Source organism: Mobula birostris, chromosome 11 (assembly GCF_030028105.1).
Source record: "Mobula birostris isolate sMobBir1 chromosome 11, sMobBir1.hap1, whole genome shotgun sequence".
Lineage (NCBI taxonomy): Eukaryota > Metazoa > Chordata > Chondrichthyes > Myliobatiformes > Myliobatidae > Mobula > Mobula birostris.
Window position 1 is genome coordinate 61,349,431 of NC_092380.1, and position 23,071 is coordinate 61,372,501.

The 23,071-nt window shown below is 41.4% G+C and overlaps 1 protein-coding gene across 1 annotated transcript in view; it reads left to right on the forward strand.

Annotated features, from left to right (window-relative positions):
- sigirr (single immunoglobulin and toll-interleukin 1 receptor (TIR) domain) overlaps nt 1-23,071 on the forward strand; it is a 37,866-nt gene that overhangs the window by 6,273 nt on the left and 8,522 nt on the right. Inside the window, exons 2-6 of the mRNA XM_072272318.1 lie at nt 10,700-10,907; nt 16,613-16,737; nt 17,411-17,557; nt 19,052-19,195; nt 19,828-19,930. Of these exons, the coding sequence (XP_072128419.1) occupies nt 10,700-10,907; nt 16,613-16,737; nt 17,411-17,557; nt 19,052-19,195; nt 19,828-19,930 (727 nt within the window). The remainder of the gene's footprint in view (nt 1-10,699; nt 10,908-16,612; nt 16,738-17,410; nt 17,558-19,051; nt 19,196-19,827; nt 19,931-23,071) is intronic.

A 23,071-nucleotide genomic window follows, 5' to 3' on the forward strand; every position in this document is an offset into this window, starting at 1 on the left:
GCTAAAATTCCATTTGCCTTACTCACCACCGACTCAACCTGCAAATTAACCTTTAGGGAAATCTGAATGAAGACTCCCAAGTCCCTCTGTACCTCAGATTTTTGAATTTTTTCTCCATTTAGAAAATAATCTACACTTTTATTTCTTCTACCAAAGTGCAAGACTGCAGACTTCCTATTACCGTATACATACATATACCTACTGTAATTTAGTTTTTTCCTGTATTTATCACATATTGCATTGTACTGCTGCTGCAAAGTTAACAAATTACACGACAAATGCTAGTGATATTAAACCTGATTCTGATTCTGAATTAACTCCTGTGAAGCAAAGAACTGGACTTCCTGCAGTTTGCCTACCACCACAATGGGTCTACAGGGGATTTCCTGGATGACAGCAATACCTATGTCAGACAGCTTTTTATTGATTAAAGCTCAGCATTCGACACCAGAATCCCCTCAGTACTAATCAACAGCTTCAAAATCTGGACTCTGTACCCCTGATGTTCTGCAACTGGATTGTTCACTTCCTTATCGGGAGCCCATTATCAGTGTAGATTGGAAATAACATCTCCTCCTCACTGGCCATCAACACAGTCAGACCTCAAGAATGTGTGCTTAGCATGACCATGGGTAGGCACAGTTCAAACATCACCCATACATCTGCTGATGCCACCAGTGTTGTTGGCAGAATCTCAGGGGGTCGTACAAGACTGAAATAGATTCACAGGTTGAATGGTGTCACAAGAAACAGCCTTGCAGTCAGTGTCAGTAAGGCCAAGGAATTGTTGGTGGATTTCAGGAAGGGGAAGCTGGGAGAACACACACCAGTCCTCGCCAAGGGGCCAACAGCAGAAAGGGTGAGCAGCTTCAAGTAGCTCGGTGTCAGCATCCCTAGAGATCTGTCCTGGCTCCAACATACTGATGCGATCACGAAGAAGGTGTACCGGCGGCTATATTTCATAAGTGTTTGAGGAGATCTGGAGAACATTCCAACTAGTTGCATCACCATCTGGTATTGGCGGGGGGGGGGGTGTCAATGCACAGGATCGGAGGAAGCTGCAGGAAGTTGTAAACTCAGCTCCATCGTGGGAATGGGCCTCCCCACCAGCGAAGGCATCTTCAAAAGGCAATGCCTCAAGAAGGTGGCATCCATCATCGAGGACAGTCGCCTTCTAGGACATCTTCTCTTTATGACCGTCAGGGAGGCACAGTACAAGAAGCTGAAGACACACAGTCAACAATTTAGGAACAGCTTTTTCTCCTCAAATTTTTGCCATTAAATTTCTGAACAGTCAATGAACTCATGAATATGGCCTCATTTATTTTGCGCTGTTTTTACGCTCCTTATTTTTTAAATTTCCTGTTGTGACTTCTAGTATATCATTGCACTGTACAGCTGCCACAAAACCACACATTTCATGACATATGCTTGTGATAATAAATCCACGGAAAATCAGAAAAAAACTGTGAATGTTCAGTTTTGACAGAGGCTAAAGTGAACTTGGATGTTTCTAGTACTTCTGGATATCTCATGATCTTATGGCCAGAGGAGGTCCTGGTTAAGTGATTATGGTTGCTCATGATATATCGCCCAATGAGTATGGATGGTTTTTTGGAAACTGCAAAGTTTCCTGAGCACTTGACCAAAGGGTTCCAAACAATGTTATTAAACTGTACTGCAGTCCTGTCTCAGGGTAACTTAATTATCATCTGATATAGCAGTATTGCCTCACTAAGGAATTTTCACTTTTTTTTAATCGATTAATACAAACACGGGAAATTTTCCAGCAGTAAAACTCGGGCAATTGGGCTAAAGCTGTGGCACAATTTGTAACACGTGAGTGAAATAGGGTGCCAACCATTTTTATTTTCATTTATTTAGAGACACAGTACAGTAGCAGGCCTTTGTGTCCCAATGATCCGACAGTATCCATTTACACCTATGTAACTAATTAACCTATAACCCATACGTTTTTGGAATGTGGAAGGAAACTGGAACACCCAGAGGAAGCCCGTGCGGTCATGTGGAGAATGTACAAACTTCTTAGAGGCAGCGGCAGAATTGAAGCTGGGTCACTGGTGCCTTAATAGTGTTACTCTAAACGCTATGTACTGTGTGGCGTGTGGCCAAGTGGTTAGGGTGTTGGACTAGCGATCTGAAGGTCGTGGGTTCAAGCCTCGGCCAGGGCAGCAGTTAGGTCCTTGAGCGAGGCACCTAACAACACGATGCTCCGGTCTGCCCAGCTGAGAATGGGGACCGGCAAAAAAAGATGTTGGGGGTTAACCTCGTGGTAGACTGGCATCCTCTCTGGGGGGGGGGGGGGGGAAGTCTCGTACTCTCAGTCGCTTCACGCCACAGAAACCGGCATAAGCACCGGCCTGATGGGCCACAAGGCTCGTGACAGACTTTAATCTTTAAAAAATGCTATGTACCGTGCCACCTATTCTCAGCCCATTACTTATAGATGGAGCAGGAGCTGAGTCACCGCCTTTTTTTTTATTTATTCATTTACGGGATATGGGCATCGCCAGCTAAGCCAGCATTTATTGCCCATCCCTCATTGAGAAGGTGGTGATGAGCTGCCTTCGTGAACCGCTGCAAGTGAGTCCTGTGAATAAAGCACAACCGCAGCTGATATAATCTGCCTCATGGTCCATCGTTGATTGGAGCATCTTCCTTTGAGTATTAAACACATAATTAACACCATCTACTCAAATGGAACTGCATTTCTCACATTCCATGACGTGCACAAAACCAATGTTGGAAATCACCCTTAAGGGATTTAGCTCATCCTGCAGCTCAGATTGAGAAGTGACATAATATCTCAGTGATTTATAAAACAAGCATGTTCAAAGGATGAATTGTGTTTTGCAGAGCCCGATATGTGAAAACCAGGTTGATGGGTAGAGTGAAGCAGTATGGTTTACGTTGAAGGGAATGTGGATGAACATTAGTATGCAGATGGTCAATGAGGCTCACCATGTCTTTGCAGAGAAGGGTGTGCAAGAAAGCATCGGAGAATGATACAAGGGAGCATAAACGTAGAACATAGAATAGTACAGCACAGTACAGGCCCTTCGGCTCACAATGTTGTGCCGACCCTCAAACCCTGCCTCCCATATAAGCCCCCACATTAAATTCCTCCATATACCTGTCTAGTAGCCTCTTAAACTTCACTATTGTATCTGCCTCCACCATTGACTCAGGCAGTGTATTCCACGCACCAACCACTCTCTGAGTAAAAAACCTTCCTCTAATATCCCCCTTGAACTTCCCACCCCTTACCTTAAAGCCATGTCCTCTTGTATTGAGCAGTGGTGCCCTGGGGAAGAGGCGCTGGCTATCCACTCTATCTATTCCTCTTATTATCTTGTACACCTCTATCATGTCTCCTCTCATCCTCCTTCTCTCTGAAGAGTAAAGCCCTAGCTCCCTTAATCTCTGATCATAATGCATACTCTCTAAACCAGGCAGCATCCTGGTAAATCTCCTCTGTACCCTTTTCAATGCTTCCACATCCTTCCTATAGTGAAGTGACCAGAACTGGACACAGTACTCCAAGTGTGGCCTAACTAGAGTTTTATAGAGCTGCATCATTACATCGCGACTCTTAAACCCTATCCCTCAACTTATGAAAGCTAACACCCCATAAGCTTTCTTAACTACCCTATCTACCTGTGAGGCAACTTTCAGGGATCTGTGGACATGTACCCGGAGATCCCTCTGCTCCTGCACGTTACCAAGTATCCTGCCATTTACGTTGTACTCTGCCTTGGAGTTTGGCATTAGTTTGAAGAAGTAGTGGAGGAGGTTGAGGGAAGAATAACAGGCAGAGGGATGTACGGACGAGGATCAATTTGAAGTGATGGTGGAGCAGGGTGGTACAGGAGAGCATTGGGTTGAAGAGTTGGTGAAGGAGGGCGAGGGAAGAATGTTAGTTTTAGATGGGGGGGTGATTGAGAATGCACAGGGTGGATCGGTTTAAAGCAGTAGAAGTATATCCAATGAGGATGAGTAGTTTAAGAATATACAGGATTTTTCTCTTTAAGTGTTTTGAAACATTTTCCTACACAGAAAATGGGTTGTCACAATTTATGTGTTACCATTAAAATATCAGTATTGACTTATTTTGTCAGAATTTTATTTTTTATTTTCATTTTCTCCATACCCAAATTATTATTTCATAGGGAGTTAGATAGAAAGCTTAAAAGCAGGATCTCAAGTGTAGTAATCTCCGGATTGCTGCCTGTGCCACACACCAGTGAGGGTAAGAATAAGTTGATTTGGCTGAGGAATTGGTACAAAGGGCAGGGTTTCAGATTTTTGGATCATTGTGATCTCTACAAAAGGGACATGTTATACCTGAAATCAAAGGAGACCAATATCCTTGCAGCCAGGTTTGCTCAAGATGTTGGAGAGGATTTAAACTAATTTGGCAGAGGGTGGGAACCAGAGTGATAGGGTTGAGGATGGGGTAGTTGGTATTCAAGTGGACACAGTGTGTAGTGATTCTGTGAGGAAGGACAGGCAGATGATAGGGCAACATTGCAGTCAGTGGGATAAGTTAAATGTAACATGGGGTCAAATTCTAAAAGGGTGATAAATACAAGGCTGAAGTTTTTATATTTGAATTCACACAGTATGAGGAATAAGGTAGATGGTCTTGTAGCACAGTTAGCGATTGGCAGATATGACGTTGTGGGCATCAGCAAGTCGCGGCTGAAAGAAAATCATAGTTCGGAGCTTAACATCCAAGGATACACATTGTATCGAAAGGACAGCCAGGAAGGTAGAAGGGGTGGAATGGCTTTATTGGTAAAATAATGAAATCAAATCCTTACAAAGAGGTGATATAGGATTGGAAGATATAGAATCCTTGTGGGTAGAGTTAATAAAGTGCAAGGGTAAAAAGACCCTAATGGGATTTCAACGGGTGATAGAAAATGCATGCAAAAAGGGCAATAATAATAATGTGGGATTTCAGCATGTAGGTAGATTGTAAAACTTGGGTTGATGCTGGCTCCTAAGACAGAGAATTTGTAGAATGCCTATGACATGGCCTTTTTTTAGAGCAGTTTGTGGTTGACCCCACTAGGGAAAACATTTGATTAGAGAGCTTAAGGTAAAAGAATCCATAGGAAGCAGTTATAATATGATAGAATTCACCCAGAAATTTGACAGTCAGAAGCTAAAGTCATTTGTATCAGCAGTGGTGTAAAAAGGGAATTAAAGAAGCATGAGACAGGAACTGGTTAGATTTTAAGAAGGCCTTTGACCTGGATCAACACATGGAATTATGATAGTGTCAGGAGGGGCAGGACTGGCAGCTCAATATTCCATGTTTCTAGACATGATAGAGTGGGAGGGGTGGCACTACTAGTCAGTGAAAATGCCACGGCAGTCAGGACAGACTCAACTCACCTAGTGAGGCTTTATGGGTGGAACTGAGGAATAAGAAAAGTACAGTCATGTTAATGGAACTATATTATTGACCAACCAGCAGTCCACAGGATTTAGCACAGGAACAAATTTGTAGAGACATCGCAAATAATGGAAAGGATGGGCTGGTTCTCAGGTTGAGATTCTAAATTAGATCTGGCAAGTGCAGATTGGGCCAGGCTGTTTCTAGCAAAGGTGTACTTGGTAAGTAAGAAGTCTGCAAAAGTGAAATTTTGAGAGTACAAACTCAAAATATGGCCCTGTCAGAATGAAAGGAAAGTATAATACGTTTTGCGGACCTTTGTTTTCATGAGATATTGAGTCCTTGATTAAAAACAACAAAGAGGTGCATAACAGATATAGGCAGGTAGGAACAAAGGAGGTACTTGAAGAGTACAAGAAATGCAACAGAACACTTAAGAAAAAAATCAGGACGGCTAAAAGAAGGCATGAAGTTGCTCTAGCAGACAAGGTGAAGAAGAATCCTAAGTACTTCTGCAGATATGTTAAGCACAAAAGGATTGCAAGGGACAAAATTGGTCCTCTGGAAGATCAGAATGGTAATCTATTTATGGAACTAAATAAGATGGGGGAGATCTTGAACTGATTTTTTTTGCATCTGTATTTACTCAGGAGACAGACACAGAGTCTATAGAAGTGAGGCAAAGCAGCAGCAAGGTCATGGACCCTATACAGATTACAGAGGAGGAGGTGTTTGCTGTTTTGTAGCAAATCAGGATGGATAAATCCCCAGGGCCTGATAGGGTGTTCCCTTGGATCTTCTGGGAGGCAAGTGTAAAAATTGCAAGGGCAGTAGCAGAGGTAATTAAATCATCCTTAGTGACAGGTGAGGTACAGGAGGATTGGAGGATAGTTAATGGTGTTCCATTCTTTAAGAAAGGCTCTAAGAATAGCTCAGGTAATTATAGGCTGGTGAGCCTGACATGAGTAGAGCAGAAGTTATTGGAAGGTATTCTAAGAGACCAGATATATGAATATTTGGATAGACAGCAATTAATTAGGGATAATCAGCATGGCTTTGTGCTTGGTAGGTTGTGTCTAACCAATATTATAGAGTTTTTCGAGGATGTTACCAGGAAAGTTGACAAGGACAAGGCAGTGATTAGTCTATTGTCTAATAGACTTTAGCAAGGCATTTGACAAGGTTTCACATGGGAGGTTGGTCAGAGAGGTTCAGTTGCTTGGCGTTCAAGATGAGGTAGTAAATTAGATTAGACATTGGCTTTGTTGCAGAAGTCAGTGGATGGTAGTAGATGGTTGCCTCTCTGACTGGAGGCCTGTGACTGATGGAGTGCCACAGGGATCAGTGCTGGATCCATTGTTGTCTGTCATCTATATCAATGATCTGGATGATAATGTGGTTAACTGGATCAGCAAATCTGCAGATGACACCAAGATTTGGGGTGTAGTGGACAGCGAGGAAGATTATCAAAGCTTGCAGTGGGATCTGGACTAGCTGGAAAAATACGCTGAAATATGGCGGATGGAATTTAATGCAGACAAGTGTGAGAAGTTGCACTTTGGGAGGACCATCCAGGGTAGGTCTTATACAGTGAGCGGGAGGGCACTGAGGCGTGTGGAAGAACAAAAGGATCTGGGAATACAGGTCCATAGTTCATTGAAAGTGGCATCACAGGTCTATGGCATTGTTAAAAAAGCTTTTGGCACATTGGCTTTCGTAGATCAAAGTACTGAGTGCAGGAGTTTGGATGTTATATTGAAGTTGTATAAGACGTTGGTGAGGCCTAATTTGGAATATTGTGAGCAGTTTTGGTCACCTACCTACAGGAAGGATGTAAATAAGATTGAATGAGTACAGAGAAAACTTACTGGAATGTTGCTGGGACTGGAGGACCTGAGGTTTAAGGAAAGATCAAATAGGTTAGAACATTATTCCCTAGAATGTAGGAGATTGAGGGGAGATTTGATAGAGGTATACAAAATTATGAAGGTATTAATAAGGTAAATGCAAGAAGGCTTTTTCCACTGAGGTTGGGTGAGACTACAACCAGAGGTCATGGGTTAACAGTCAAAGGTGAAATATTTAAGGGGAACATGAGGGTAAACTTCTTCACACTGAATGGTGAGAGTGTGGGACAAGATGCCGTGATGCCAGTCAAGTAGCGGATGTGATTTTGATTTCAATGTTCCAGAGAAGTTTGGATCGGTACGTGGAAGGGAGGGATATAGAGGGCTATGGTACGGGTGCAGGTCAATGGGACTAGACAGATTAAATGGTTCAGCACAGACTGGATGGGCTGAAGGGCTTCTTTCTGTGTTGTAGTTTCCTATGACTCTATAACTCCAAGGTGCCACACATGAGGCTGCTTTTAACAAGATAAAAGCCAAGGTCTTACAGGAAAGATACTAGCATGGAAGATTTGCTGACTGGCAAGAGGCAAAGAGTGGGATAAAGGGGACATTTTCTCATTGTTTTCCGATGACTAGTGGTGTTCCACAGGGGTCAGTGTTGAGACTACTTTTCATGTTATGTATCAATAATTTTGATAATGGATGTGATGGCTTTGTGCCAAATTTGTGGACGGTACGAAGATAGGTGGAGGAAGAGATAGTGTTGAAGTTTGCAGAAGGACTTAGATTAGGTAGAATATAGTGTAGGGATGTGTATGATCATGGACTTTGGTAGAAGGAATAAAGGTGTAGTCTATTTTCTAAATGAAGAGAAAATTCGAAAATCAGAGGCGCGTGGGGACTTGGTATCCGTATGCAGGATTCCTTAAAGGTTAACTTGTAGGTTGAGTCAGTGGTGAGGAAGACAAATGCAATGTTAACATTTATTTTGAGAGAACTAAAATACAAAAGCAAAGCTGTAATTCTGAGGCTTTATCAGGTATTGATCAGACTGCACTTGGAGTATTGTGAGCAGTTTGGGCTCCTCATCTAAGAAAAGATGTGCTGGCATTGGAGAGGATCCAAAGGGAGGTTAAAAAGAATGATTCTGGGAATGAAAGAGTTTATGTATAAGGAGTATTTAATGGCTCTGGGCCTGTACTTACTGGAGTTTAGAAGAATGAGAGGGGATTTCATTGACAGCTATCGAATATTGAAAGTCCAGGATAGAGTGGATGTGGAGAAGATATTTCCTATAGTGGTTGAGTCTAGGACCCGAGGTCATAGGCTCAGAATAGAGGGACGACCATTTAGAACAGAGATGAGAAGGAATATCTTTAGCCAGAGGGTGGTGAATCTGTGGAATTCATTGCCATGGGGACAGCTGTTGAGGCCAAGTCATTGGGTATATTTAAAGTGGAGGTTGTTAGATTCTTGATTAGTCAGGGTGTCAAAGGTTACAGGGAGGAGGCAGGAGAATGAAGTTGAGAAGGATAGTAAATCAGCCATGCTGGCATGGCAGAGCAGACACGATGGACTGAATGGCCTAATTCTGCTCCTATGTCTTATTGTCTTAGTATTTCTATCTGAAATGATAACTAAATATACGTGTTTATGGGAAAGCTGAACAAACAGCAATTGCTATGAAGAAAACTGAGTGATATTGAAACTACATGCTGTGGTGTCTGAGAGTGCTGGAGCTTTCAAAGGACTCCATTTAAATTCCAGTGTATAAAGTCAGAGTGCTAATGGGAAATTTAGATTTTCTTGTCCAGAGCTTGTTTTCTTGTGTGGGCTCACTTCACACAATTGTCGAAAAACAGTGTCAAGCTACTTAAATCAATGCAGTTTGATTTGGTTTAAGTGGTCCCAGCAACTCTGCTCCAGATTGTCTATAACAACTAGCAAACATTCTACCACCCCTTGGGTTGGTAAATTGGGATCTTTCTGCGCAACATGCAGAAGTTGTCGGAACTCGGCAAGTTGATCAGCACCTATGGAGGGGAACAAACTGTCGATTTTTCGGGCTGAGACCCTTCATGAGGACTGGAAAAGAAGGGGAAAGAGGCCACAATAAGAAAGTGGGGGGAAGGGGAAGGAGAACAAGCTGGCAGGTGATAGGTGAATCCAGGTGAGGAGGAAGGTGGGTGGATGAAGTAACTAGCTGGGAAGTGATAGGTGGAAGAGATGAAGGGCTGAAGAAGAAAGAATTTTATAGAGCGGTGGACCATGGGAGAAAGGAAAGTACTAGGAGCACCAGAGAGAGGTGATTGGCAGTTGAGGAGAAGGAGTAAGAGGAGAGCCAGAATGGGGAATAGAAAAGGACAGAAGGGCGAGAGGGTAAAAGCAACCAGAAGTTAGAGAAATTGACATTCATGCCTTCAGGCTGAAGGCTACCCAGACAGAATATGAGGTGTTGCTCCTCCAGCCTGAGATGAGCCTCATTATGACAGATGAGGCCATGAATGGACATGTATTTCTGTTCTGCTGAGTGGAATGTAAATGTATATCTCCATACAGGGGGAAATTCAACCTGTCTCTGATATCACCACCCAACGTTCCATCTCACTTGTGCTCTCATTTCCAAGCAGCACATTGCTTCCATTCAAATCTGTAAAATCTGCGAATATTCTGCCTGAAAATCTAGATGTGAAATGCAGAAGATAATACTTTTGGATGAGTGGGACAGAACGTTCAATGTTATGGTTCCTGGACAACATCCAGTGATTGAGGAGGATATCAGATGAGGACAGGATTACCCTTAGTATTGATATCTCCGTTTATAGACAGGGGTTCCCCAGACCGAAATGTGAATTGGATATAATTTTGTATTCGTTAGGCAGCAAGGATGAGAATATAATTTTTAATATAGAAACTTCTCATAATTATTCCTTACTTTAGTCTCATCAGACGACATCTTTCTGGTGACACCCCCCCCACCCCCCACCCCCATTGTGCCATTTGGTTAACGGAAATTTGCCCTTACAGTATTCACAAATCGCTACCCAAAAATCTGATATGCAGAATAAAATTTGCTCATTGGAAAGAAACCTGTGCATATAGGATGAGGGTTCTTGCTACAGAAAATCATGATATGGACAGTTTTCTTGGAATAGATCCCTTGTCCTGTTCCCCTCCCCCATCTCTGTAACACAAGGATTGCCTGTATAATTAAAGATGTTTCAGCTTTGGCAATGCCCTTACAGACAGAAATACTTGTTACTCTTTCTGTAAAAGAGATTTTGCAGATTCTATTTTTTTTGCAGGGAAGACTTCTGAATCACTAATAAATATGTTGTGGTTAATAGATCATAGCAATGACCCATTAACCACAATAATAAATGTACTTTAAACTTTAATGTGTATGTGTTTTTGTTTGCTTCAGACGGTTTCTGTAACCATCCACCTGAGTTCCTGGCACCTTCTACAAATGAGACTTACAAACTTTCCTTGGGATCTTGGGTTGTGTTGAATTGTACAGTGAAGATACTCTACGATCACGAGTTCAATTTGTGTGACCCAAGTATCCAGTGGATTAAGGACCAGCAGGTGATCACCAACAGTAGTAAATACATCCAGACTGACAATAACAGGTAATATAATTGATCAAATCTTCAATTCAGTTATTTATTGGTGGACAACAAAATCATGTTAATCTGTCCCTTCAATTAACCAAGCTAATGATCTATTTCAATTTAGACAGGTTTAGACACTGGAGTTGCTTTCTTTTTCCAATCCCTGATCAAGTAGGTCACTAACGAGAACTGTTAATGTTTGTGTTTGAAGAATGTAATTCAGTGACAATAAGGGAGAGAAAATAACAGAATGAACAAAGGAGGCCATTGGCTTATTGTGCCTGAACAGATTTTTCTTAGAACAGTTCCATTCTTTTTATTCAACTTCTTTTTACACGTGCATAATTTTCCTTGAGTATCAATCCAGTTTTTTCTGCATATCACTACTGAGTCTGTTTTCATCACACCTTCATACTCAAGTCAAGTTTATTGTCATTTAACTATATATATGTATATAACGTATATAACCATAAAATGTCTATAGAAACGAGGCAATAGTTCTCTGAAGCAGGGTGTAAAGCACAGTCGTACACATAACACAGACACACTAATTTATGAAGGTAAGGATAAAATCTACAGATGAATCACACATGAATAACAAACTAAAGTGCATTAATATTAAATATAGTAAGATACAGAACACATTAACCAGTGGCACTTCGAATACGAATAGTCATCCAGATCACCACAGAAACATAGTCAAGGATTCCTGGCTACTCAAATGCCTTTTTTCAACTTTATTTTTCTCTAGGAAGAGCAGTAGTTCTAACTGCCCTACAGACTTTCACTTCCTTAATCCTACATTCCCTGCACTGCTTCCTCAATCATTGCTTTTCGACCTGCCAGCCAGACTGCCTATTTACTTCTCTGTGCGCTGGGCTGGGAATGCTTTTGAAAGCATTAGCCTAAAATGAGCTCTGTTACTATCTTTTTATTCGTGATTCAGAAGTACAACTAGCTATCTTAGGCTAATGCGTTCCAGAAATTAGTACTAAAGGGAGAAAGAATCTCTAATGAATTCTAGAACATAGAACATAGAATAGTACAGCACAGTACAGGCCCTTCGGCCCACAATGTTGTGTCGACCCTCAAACCCTGCCTCCCATATAAGCCCCCACCTTAAATTCCTCCATATACCTGTCTAGTAGTCTCTTAAACTTCACCAGTGTATCTGCCTCCACCACTGACTCAGGCAGTGCATTCCACGCACCAGCCACTCCCTGAATAAAATACCTTCCTCTAATATCCCCCTTGAACTTCCCATCCCTTACCTTAAAGCCATATCCTCTTGTATTGAGCAGTGGTGCCCTGGGGAAGAGGTGCTGGCTATCCACTCTATCTATTCCTCTTATTATCTTGTACACCTCTATCCTGTCTCCTCTCATCCTCCTTCTCTCCAAAGAGTAAAGCCCTAGCTCCCTTAATCTCTGATCATAATAGATTATAATTCTGCTGCATGTTCTATCCTCAGAAATACCTGTGAAGTATTTTTGAGTGTGATATGAATATATATAAATCGTGTTTGCCTTTCCGTTCTTTGAGCGTGCTCCCATTCATTATTTTACATTTTGGCCCCATCTGGTGGCAGATTAATGACATTTGAAGCAAAGAATATCAATAGATATTTTTATTCAGGGCACATTTTTCATAACGGGTAACCTTCAAAAACTAATTTCTATTTACTTTGGAACGAAATTGTAATTTGTGCTCATTCAGGTGTAATTTGTGGATTCTTCAAAGTCACCCCTGACTGCAGACTTCCTAGGAATTTCACATCCCAGACCTACAAGGGATACACAACCTTATTTAAACCACACATCTGCATTGTATAAAGAAATCTAGATAGAGCTGTCTGATAGAAACGTGGAAGGCTATGTAGAAGGAAGATTGATCTTAGAGTAAGTAGGCTAACAGTTTGGTACAACATTGTGGGCTGAAGGGCCTGTACTGTGTTGTCATTTTCTGTGTTTGATAATGCAGAAAGCAAATGTGCACTAAAGTACTGAGAACAGATACAGGGCCCAGCATGTACTGAACTACCAGTTTGAAGCACCCTAATTTCTGCCCAGGTCAAAACTGAACTTGATTTGCTGAGCTGGGCCTCCGATTCTGTAAAAATTGGACTTGGAACGAGCTGATCTATGACATCCCTCAATAATCTAAAGATCTGCTAACACAGACATGATGAGGTAATAATTCAATGTCCATTGAACTGTAATCTAGCAAAACTCCTACTTTCCAGAGGAAAGAAAATTGGGAGACAAGATTCAAGGTAACACAAACTGCTGCGAGGCTTTGTCTGATTCCGACTTTGTTTTTCTCAAACTCATTGTGCTACCACATGATTGTAGATTGCATGTTGTGTTACCCCGGTCAAAGTGCCATTTTTTTGTGTTATTGATGTTCAGTAGCTGACAGAATTCATCCCAATTTGTGAACTGGAGCTACATATGAAACATTTATCATTATAGCAATTGGGAACAAGGATCAGAACCTCCTATGAAAATTCCCCTCCCACAACTGCTCAGGGGGCATCAGCCCAATCAGTGTCTACATGGTATTACACCTGCAGTTGGATGATGTTGTGCCCATCAAACATTGAGGTAGTCAGTGTAAACAAACCCACAATCTTTCTAAGATTATAAATTATGGATTTGGGGAAAACAAAATGGAAACTGCTGCCAGGTGCTTATTGGTTCATCCCCACATTTCTTACCTTCCCACTATTTCCAGTATAGCACTTGGAGCTTAATATGTTTATGCAGTGATAGCCTTTGGGAAATAAATAATTATAGAATCTTAGAATGAGGCAGCATGGAAGGAGGCGATTCTGTGTACTCTGTGTTGGCACTAATTACACACAATCACCTGCTGTTTTTCTGTAGTAATTCTCCTTTTAGCATTTGTCCAATTTTTGGGGAAAATACCACTGAATTTATTTATCTTTATAGGTAATGTATACCAGACCATCATAACTTATTGTGGAGCGGGGGTGGAGGGACATAATCTTGTCTTTGTCTTTTGGCCAACTGCTTTATATCAATGTCTTTGGTTATCAATTTCTTTGCCACTAGAAACAGACGCTATTGGTTTATTCTTTTAACTGTTTTCATAATTGTGAACATTCTCTCTTTTAAACGGTTCTAAGCAGAACAGGCGTAATTTCACAAACCTAACTGAAAACTTTCATTGGTAGTACCATTCTGGTAAAACACTTCACCTCTTACACACCCCAGTCTTGTTCCTGAAGTGTGGCATCCAGACTTGGATAATCTGTTCCAGGTGGAAACTTTGATTTATAAAAGTTTAGCCTAAGTTCTTTGCTATTGTACTCCTGGGCTCTATTTATCAAGCTAAAGATCTTCTGTGTGTGTTCTCAAACAGCCTCTTGTCCTGCTACTTGCAAAAATTGCTTTGTATCATTTACTTTATCTTTCTTTATACCAGCACTCAAACCTTAATGCTTCTCTATATTAAATTTAATCTCCGAAAATAGGAAGAAAGTTAGCTACACAAAAAGTTGCTAATACAGAGATGATCAAAAACTTAGTCAAAACAGTAGGTTCTATGGATCATCCTTTGAATGAAGACTGCTGGAGCATGTATGAGAAAACATGCTTTTTCATAATTCTTGCAGTTGTAGATGAAGGACATTAATAGTTTTTGGAGGAAGGATATGGAAAATTACTTCTTGTGCAGAAGAACTTTAAATGGAATCTATTTACAATGCTTTTGTGAAGATGAAGGCCACAATTATTATTATAGAGTCATGGTTATATAGAGTCCCTCAGCCTTCTATGACCAAACTGACCACCAAGTACCCATCTGTACTAATCCCATTTATCAGCACATCTTCCATAGCCTTCTATACCTTGGCAATTCAGCTTTACTACTTTAGATAATCAGAGAGCACCAGGCTGTGCACTTCAGATTTCAGTCACCCTCTGCGTGGAAAAAAAATTCTTCCTCAGATTCCCTCTGGACATACCAATTACCCTAAATGTGTATCCTTAAGTTTCAGATACCTCCGCTGTTGGGAATGTTTTCCTACTATCTCTCATTATAGAAGCAAATAAGACGTTAAAAAAAATTCCAAACATATTGTTGGGTTTATTTCTAGAAGAATAGGAATGAAATTCACCTTTGATTGTTGACATTAGCTGCATGGAAATGTCAACTATTGATGATCCACGGTCTCTTGTCAAACTCAATTCCTGGTTTGGTATTTTTATATTCATTTAGTGCTAATAACCACTAATCTGTTTGCTCCCCATAGTTAAGAAATGGAACAAGGATGTTATCTTTGATTTGGACTGCAGTTCTAATTTTTGCACAGCTATAACACATTAGTTTAATGGCATAGATTTGTTTGGATGAATTACCTTAAGAACAGGTACATGTTTAAAAGGGAGGAAATCATGAAAGTATTTATAGGCAACAGAGCTTTTTGTACCCTCAGGATATTCCGGATAACTTTACAACCAAATAATATTCAAATGTACTCAACTGGCAAAACCCTGATCACCACTACAGTTGAGCAACACTGATCACTTTGCACAAATGGATTTTTTTTCTAATTGCATTTCTTTTTCTTGTAAAAATGTCTATCATTTGTTTCTCTTGTGAATGCTGTTTTTATGATGTTACGTGCCAGTGATGCTGCTGCAAATAAGTCTTTCATTGCACGAGTGCTTGTGCATACAAGTCATTGGCTTTGTATTATTACAGCACAGTTCCATAGAAAGCAGTGATGCAAGTGAGCTGATAATGTTGATGGCAGACTGTTCTTCCTGTCCGTACACAGCGTCAGGAAGGACAGGCTGCAATCAAGATGATCTGTTTGTTTGCATCATTGCTTTCTGTTATTGCTCACCCTTCGGCAGTGCTACATGAGAAAAGTAACTAGGTACGAATGGCTTCCATGGGGTTGTCCCAGTTAAAAAACCTCTCTTTCTTCTCTGTTTATGACTTGTTTGAAGAATTTATCCAGATCTTCGGCATGTTTGTTGTTGCACTTCAACTAATTGCCCAAGTCATGTGTAAAGTTTTAAGAGCCATTTCGTTTGCCAGGTCCATAAAAATGATAGAGACGTAACAGGTGTTCCAGTACTGGTCAGGGAGTTGGGTAATGCAGAAATGCTTCCAATGAGGTATGGACAAAAACAGAGGTAAGTGGTTTTGATAATGAGTTTTGGAGCTTAGTCAAGGTCGAATTAGAGACAGTCTGTCCCGAGCTTAGTTACTGACACTATGTGGGTAAAGAAGTCAGCACTTCCCGCACAATAGATCACAAGGGAAAATAAGGTTTTGTTAAATATAGAGCACCAGGAAAATGTATCTTCTATAAAAGGTCTTCAGTGAAAATTGCCTGCCAAATAGCCTCTTTCTATGCTGCACTTTTACTCCATTCTGAGACATCGTGGAGTAGGAGCTGGTTATTCATCTGGTTCAAGAGTCACCAATGCAGCATTCCCACAAAACAGCACTAAGCATGAAGTCAAAATCTGGTAAAGATCTCAAATCCACAACCTTCTCACTCAAGGGGTGAGAATAGCATTGCATCTGAGGCTTCCTCAAGTGAAGTAATTCTGCATGAGATGATGAAATGTGGAGGGAGAAGTATTATAATGTGGTAACATGTGGACAGGAGCTGCTGCTGGGATTGAGAGGGTCCTGCCCAAGACAGGTACTGGATCTAATGCCACTTTTTCTTTGGTCATCAGGCTTAATGTTTCAGAGAAGATTCTCTCCAGCTTTCTGAATGTCAGCTTGGCAGATGAGGCTGATTATGGGACCTTCACCTGTTTCATAAGAAAAGAATCCATGACCTTCACACTGGAAAAGACAGGTGAGTCAAACATTGTTCGGTTGTGGTTCCTCCAGCAGCAAATGCCAAGGTTTTGTTCTTTTGTCTTTCTCTTTATGTTTTGCTCATCTTGAGGTGTATTGGATCGAAGTAGAACAGATTTGGCTATGTGTTACCAGACTTGAACATGGTTGACATTGCCTTGAGTAGAAATCATATCCTTGCTTCCCAATAATTGCATCCCTTACCTTGATCAGCAAAATAAAAGAGCCATAAAGATATGGTTGGTGCTGTACAATCTCAGTACCATCTCAGTGGATAGCAATGTATTTCATTCTGAGAAGTGAAGATCCCCTCTGCTTTATGGTCCTGCTCTAAAGTTTGTGCTAGGATACTCTATAACCTGTTAGATTCGCAAAAAAAAAACTGCTGATGCTGGTATCTGGAACATCACCAATCTGCTGGAGGAACTCAGCGTGACTAGTAGCACTTGTGGAAGGAAAGAAACTGTTGGCATTTCAGGATGAAACTCTGCCTCAGGACTCTTGCAGCGTTTCAGCACAAAATATCACCAATTTCTGCTCGCCCACCGATGCTGAGTTACTTCAGTAATATTTGTGTTTCTGTAACCTGTTACTTTGGTACCCTGATTAATCAGTGATCCTTTAGAGCAGCCTCGGTGCTTTCTAGGTATTGTTTACTGTCTCTCTCTTAGTCGTAGATGTTGCCAGTCACATCCCAGCAGTACTGGGTGCCCTTTTGGTGCTTGCTGCATTACTTCTGGCTGGATTGCTGTATGTGAAGTGCAGACTGGATTTGCAGCTCTGGTACAGGAACAAATATGGAGAGTTTGAAGTCAATGGTAAGTGATGTTTATTCCTGAAGTTTACTTCAGTTACCAAAATACTAATACAAGATGTCCTGAACCCGCCTGCAATGCTTCACTTGACCTGAAAACATCCTGAATATTCTGTTTTAACCCTAATAAGACAGAACTCAACATGCTGTTTTATTAATTGTAAATAATAAATGCTGGAGTACTGTATGCCTTCTGACTGGGCAACACCTATGGTGAGAGAAACAGAGTTACGAATGCAAGGCAGCTCTATCTAGAAATTCAGTTTACTGCTCTCTTCACAAGTGGTCCTTGAACAACATCTCACGACATACGCCTGTTTCTTCTCAGCTGACCAATCACAAAACCCCCTGGGTTTTCTAAATTCCAGGGAACACAATCCTACATTGGTTAAGACAATGCTGCATCCTCGCCAAGGCAAATTCACTCTTCCTGAGGGATGGTGTGAGAGTTGTTCATATTTCTTCAGCTGTAGTCTGTACAGCAGTAACATAGTGTTTATCCTGCTATGTTCCAGTCCACTAAACACTGTATAAAGGGCTAATATTCTGGTAGCCTTTTTGATTAAAACTATGTAAATACTACACCCCAATGTCACAAACCTTTGTGCTCGGTGGCCCATTTATATTCTGGAGCCGAAGCACGCTGAAATTGTTTGCATTACATGCATATTGAGATATGTATCTTGCATGAAAACTGAAATAGGTCCTAACCAGAGGGTTGATGCATGCTTTGTGTTAATTAAAGAGCCATGCTGTCCGTAGGTCACCTGTGGTGAATTCTAGTGTGTCTGTTACCTCAGGGAGGTGTCTCCTTTCCTTCAGGGCTACTAATCATCCCACCTGCATCCACTGCCGGTCCTCAGCACTTTAGACCAGTCCTCTCACCAGGCAGTGTCACGATCTCACCTTGATCATCTGCCCAATCACAGCCCCTTTCACTAATCTCCCTTGCACTGTGTACCTTAAGATGGTGGTGCAGTCATTCATGCTGCTGCCACACACCCCCATGACCCGGGTTTTAGCCCGACCTTCGGTGCTTTCTGTGAGGAGTTTGCATATTCTCCCTCGACTGTATAAGTTTTCCCCCATGCTCCGATTTCCTCAGACATCCCGAAGTCTTGCTGGTTGGTAAACCTGCAAGTGTAAGTTGTTCCTACTCTGAGTGTGTGGCGGGGTAATTGGAAGATTTGATGAGCAGGTTGCAGTGCATTAATGGACAGAAGAGAATATTTTGAGATCTAGCATCGACTTGATGGGCCAAATAGTCTGCTTCTACATTACAAGAATTTATGAACATACCTGTATATAGTGTTCTTTCTTCACTCACCCTCTTCCCCCTTATGGGATCTGTACACTACTACCAAGTCTGATATTTTCTGCATATGGCAAGGGGTCAGCTAGATGACAATATTGGGACAAGATTCAAAATTTCCATTCTGCAAAATGTGTTGATCAGGAATGCTGGGCTGTTAATTTCTACTTGTGATTTTCCTCCCAGATGGTAAGCTGTATGATGCTTATGTTTCCTACGTACCTGCTGATGATGACCGGAAATTCGTCAACTTCATCCTGAAGCCACATTTGGAGAACCGATATGGCTACAAGCTGCACTTAGATGACAGTGATATCCTGCCGGGGTCAGGTACCTCTCCTAAGCTGTTAATCAGAAGTCTGTTACACTTTCTCTGGTCTGGGCTGCAGGCCCTAGGGAGGAATCTAGATGCCAGGATACATTTCTTTCCAGTGCTGCCAGCTACCAGTCTCACCAAAGTACCTATTCATGATGAGTAACTTAGTGAACATCAGCAGACAACTTGGCAGTGAGCAGTATTGCATTTGGGCTGAATTGTTCATATGCACATGTTCGATCAGGAATCGTTGAATAAAAACCAGGAGCTGAGTTTCATTGTCTCTTTTGCAGGGACATTTAGAGCCTTTACTCTCTCTACCTCGTTCAAGACTGACAAATTGGCTTTGACCTTGAGCTGATTGGTTTGTGAGGCTATAACACGCTCTTAATTTCCATCAGCCTTTAAATCTCCACACAACCAAAGCCTTTTATGATTCAAACTCACCAGGATGTATGAATAAGGAAACTGAGAATCTGTACTGAATCAGTAATGGTATTCATCTGAATCATGAAGTGATTTATAAATTTACTTGAAAAAATATCCTTGTCATAAACTTGTGTGCCTTACATATCTAGTATGATGTAATATCTCCTCAAGCCTCTTTACTAGTTTGCCATTCTATAATGTTTCTCTTTTGATCTAGAGCCCTCTGCAGAGCTAATAATGAACATTAGTCGCTGCCGCCGTCTGATCGTGGTATTGAGCAAGGTGTACCTGGAGCAGGACTGGTGCAAGCTGAACCTCAGGTATTATTTACTCTATTGAGCTGAGAAGTGGCTAGGAGCGAGGCAGTGTGGTATTTACTGTACAGGCTTTTCAAAGAATGTCCACAGGATTTGTGGTTCTCTTACTGATCAATGATCAATTTAACATACTCTTCAACTCTATTGCAGTTCTGAGCAGTAGTGTGTCAGGACTTTCTTTGTTGATTTCAGTGCAGCCTTCAATACCATCATCCCTCAGCTTCTGCAAGAGAAACTCTCCAAACTCGACCAGGTCCCATCTGCAGGTGGATCTCAAACTTCCTCTCTGACAGGAGGCAGTGTGTGAGACTAGGCAAGCACTTCTCCACAACCCACTCGCTCAGCACTGGGGCACTGCAGGGGTGTGTTCTCTCCCCTCTCTTCTCTGAACCAGTGACTGCATTTCAGTGATCCATCTCTTGAACTTATCAAGTTGTGGACTAATCACCGGAGGTGAAGAATCCAATTACCACCAGGAAGTAAACAAGTTAGTATCTGGTGCAATCACAACAACTTGGAGCTGAATGCCCTGAAATTGCATCTCTAACCTCAGGAGGAATGGGTCTGCTCTCTCCGCCCACTTGTCACCAACATCTCTACAGTTAGCACCATTTCAACATTCTGGTCCCTGGGCATCATTATTTCACAGGATCTCCTGTGGGAGAACCATATCTCCTTCATTAACAAAGAGGCTTGGCAGAGGATGCACTGCATGAGCCAGTTGGTAAATTTCTTTCTTCCCCAGAACAAACTGGTGCAAATCTATACTGCCGTCATGGAGAGCGTCCTCACGTCAGCCATTACTGTCTGGTTTGATTCAACGTGCTCTCACAGTATCCAAAATCTACAGCAGGACAATAGAAAAGATTATTGGCCACAGTCTACCATCACTGCAGGGACTTGTATGTGCCCAGGACAAAGAAGTAAGCAGAAAAAAATCACTCTGGACATTAACCACCCAGGAAACTGACTTTTCCAGAAGCTCCCTTCTGTAAAGCACTATAGGTCAATTAGAACAAAAAAATTCATATCATCTTTAAATTTGTCTTTTCCCAGGCAGTTAATCTGATCGACCATTCTAGTTAGCCCCACTCCCCTCTACTGATTACCTCAGTCACTGCACTGCTCTGTGAACACTTTAAACCACTTTTTAGAATGCTGTTTACATTGTAAATATATACTGGTGTTATACACATTTTCCCATATCTGTACTACTAACATTATTTTTATATAATACTTTATTCTGTATAATTGTTGAATGTTGTCATTCTTTGTGCATATGAAGCCAGGTGAGGGAAGCGGAGGGATGGAGTTGGGAGACAGGCATGTAGGTGAGGGGTGGAAGCCAACATGGGTGGAGGGTAGAAGAAAACTCTAGAGGGCCAGATGGAGGTAATTGGGGAGGTGGAGACAAAGGCTGAAGTGTGATGTGATAAGTGGGGGACAAAAATGCAATAAGTGCTGGAATTTGATGAATAAGGAAGGTGATAATGGAATTTAAGAGAGAGGTGAGTAGATGTAACCCAACGGGGAGGAGTTTCGGTGGGTAATGGCAATCAGGGTTACCTGAAATTGGAAACTACAGCATACATACCTTTAGGTTATAGACAATCCAAACAGAATGAGCTGTTCTTTGTCTAGCTTACAGTTGACTTCACCCTGGCAGTAAAGAAGGTCAAGCATAGACAGCTTGGTGTAGGAATGAGAAGTGAAATTGAAGTAATACATAGCCAAAAGTTCAAGACGGATGTTGTAGACAGAACACAGGTGCTCCGCAAACCAGTTGCTTAGTCTCGTTGGTGTAGAAGAGGCCACGTTGGGATGACTGTGCATAGTAGATGAGGTTGGAGGAGATGAATGTGAATCTTTGGCTTAGCCAGAAGGGCTGTTTAGGTACCACTTCTATGCTTTTTAAACTGAATTTGCCAATTGCACTTCAGCGATTAAGATTGTTTGTCATGTCTCAGATTGTATTTAAAGAACTGGCGAACTCTATATTTATTTACAGATGGTATAACTAGATTATTTTTTAAATATAATGAATTACACATTAGTGATATCACTATCTAGGACATACATTGTATCCTTAAACAATGCACCTTTTGACAGTGTTTATAATAGGAGATATAAATACAATCTAATCTAATATGGCCTGTGAGTTTTGTCAATTGAACACATTTCTGCATATTTAATTCATTTGATATCAATAGAGTGTTCAAGAAGGTGGATTCAACTGAGGATTGGGGGCATGGTTAATATTTGTTCTTATTTAACATCAGCAATCAAAAATTACTTTCTCCCTCCTCAGTCTGTAAAATGTATGTAAACATTTTCCAATCTTAGAAAACTGAGAAGAAAAGCAAAAGGATAAATTGTTAGGAGGGAAATTTTACGGATTTCTCAGAAGGCTGAGATTTGCTGTCTCCTGTGTTGTGTGAGCTCAGTGCTGCAGGGGACCTCAGATGACACTTGCTAACACTGCAAATCCTCCTGCTCTGGATAAGATAAACTAATACAAGTCATTAGCTGAATCTGAATGTTCTTATTCAATAGGACTGGTTTCCACATTCAGCCTATTCAGCCACCAAGAAACTTATTTCCAAGAATAAAATAAAGGAGATGGGCAAACATATATTGGAAATAAGAATCTAGTTGTACACTGTAGGTTATCAGTGAGCTAATACTGTGGGGAAACCGATGGACTGGGTATGGCTCAGTCTTGTCTGATATTGCTCGTGGTGGAAGTAGTGTCATTTATATGAAGGTAGTATCTTGTGCAGCCAGTCTTTATAGTAAAGGAATTTTTGAACCTTGCTGAGAGCAGGCGGTAACCCTCAGTCACCGCCTCATGTCTACCCCTTGAAGAGGGCCTCACTCCGACTAATTGGAAAACTGCCTCTGACACCATCACTGACCTCATCAGCTCTAGAGAGCTCCCATCCACTGTCACCAAACTCATAATTCCCTTACCCCATGCTGCTCGCTTCTACCTCCTACCCAAGATCTACAAACCTGACTGTTTGCGTGGCCTATTGTCTCTGCCTGCTCATACCGCACTGCACTTGTGTCCTTGTACCTCAACTCCATTCTATTCCCCTTGGTTCAGTCCCTTCCCACCTACATCCACAACATCCTGTAACTTTC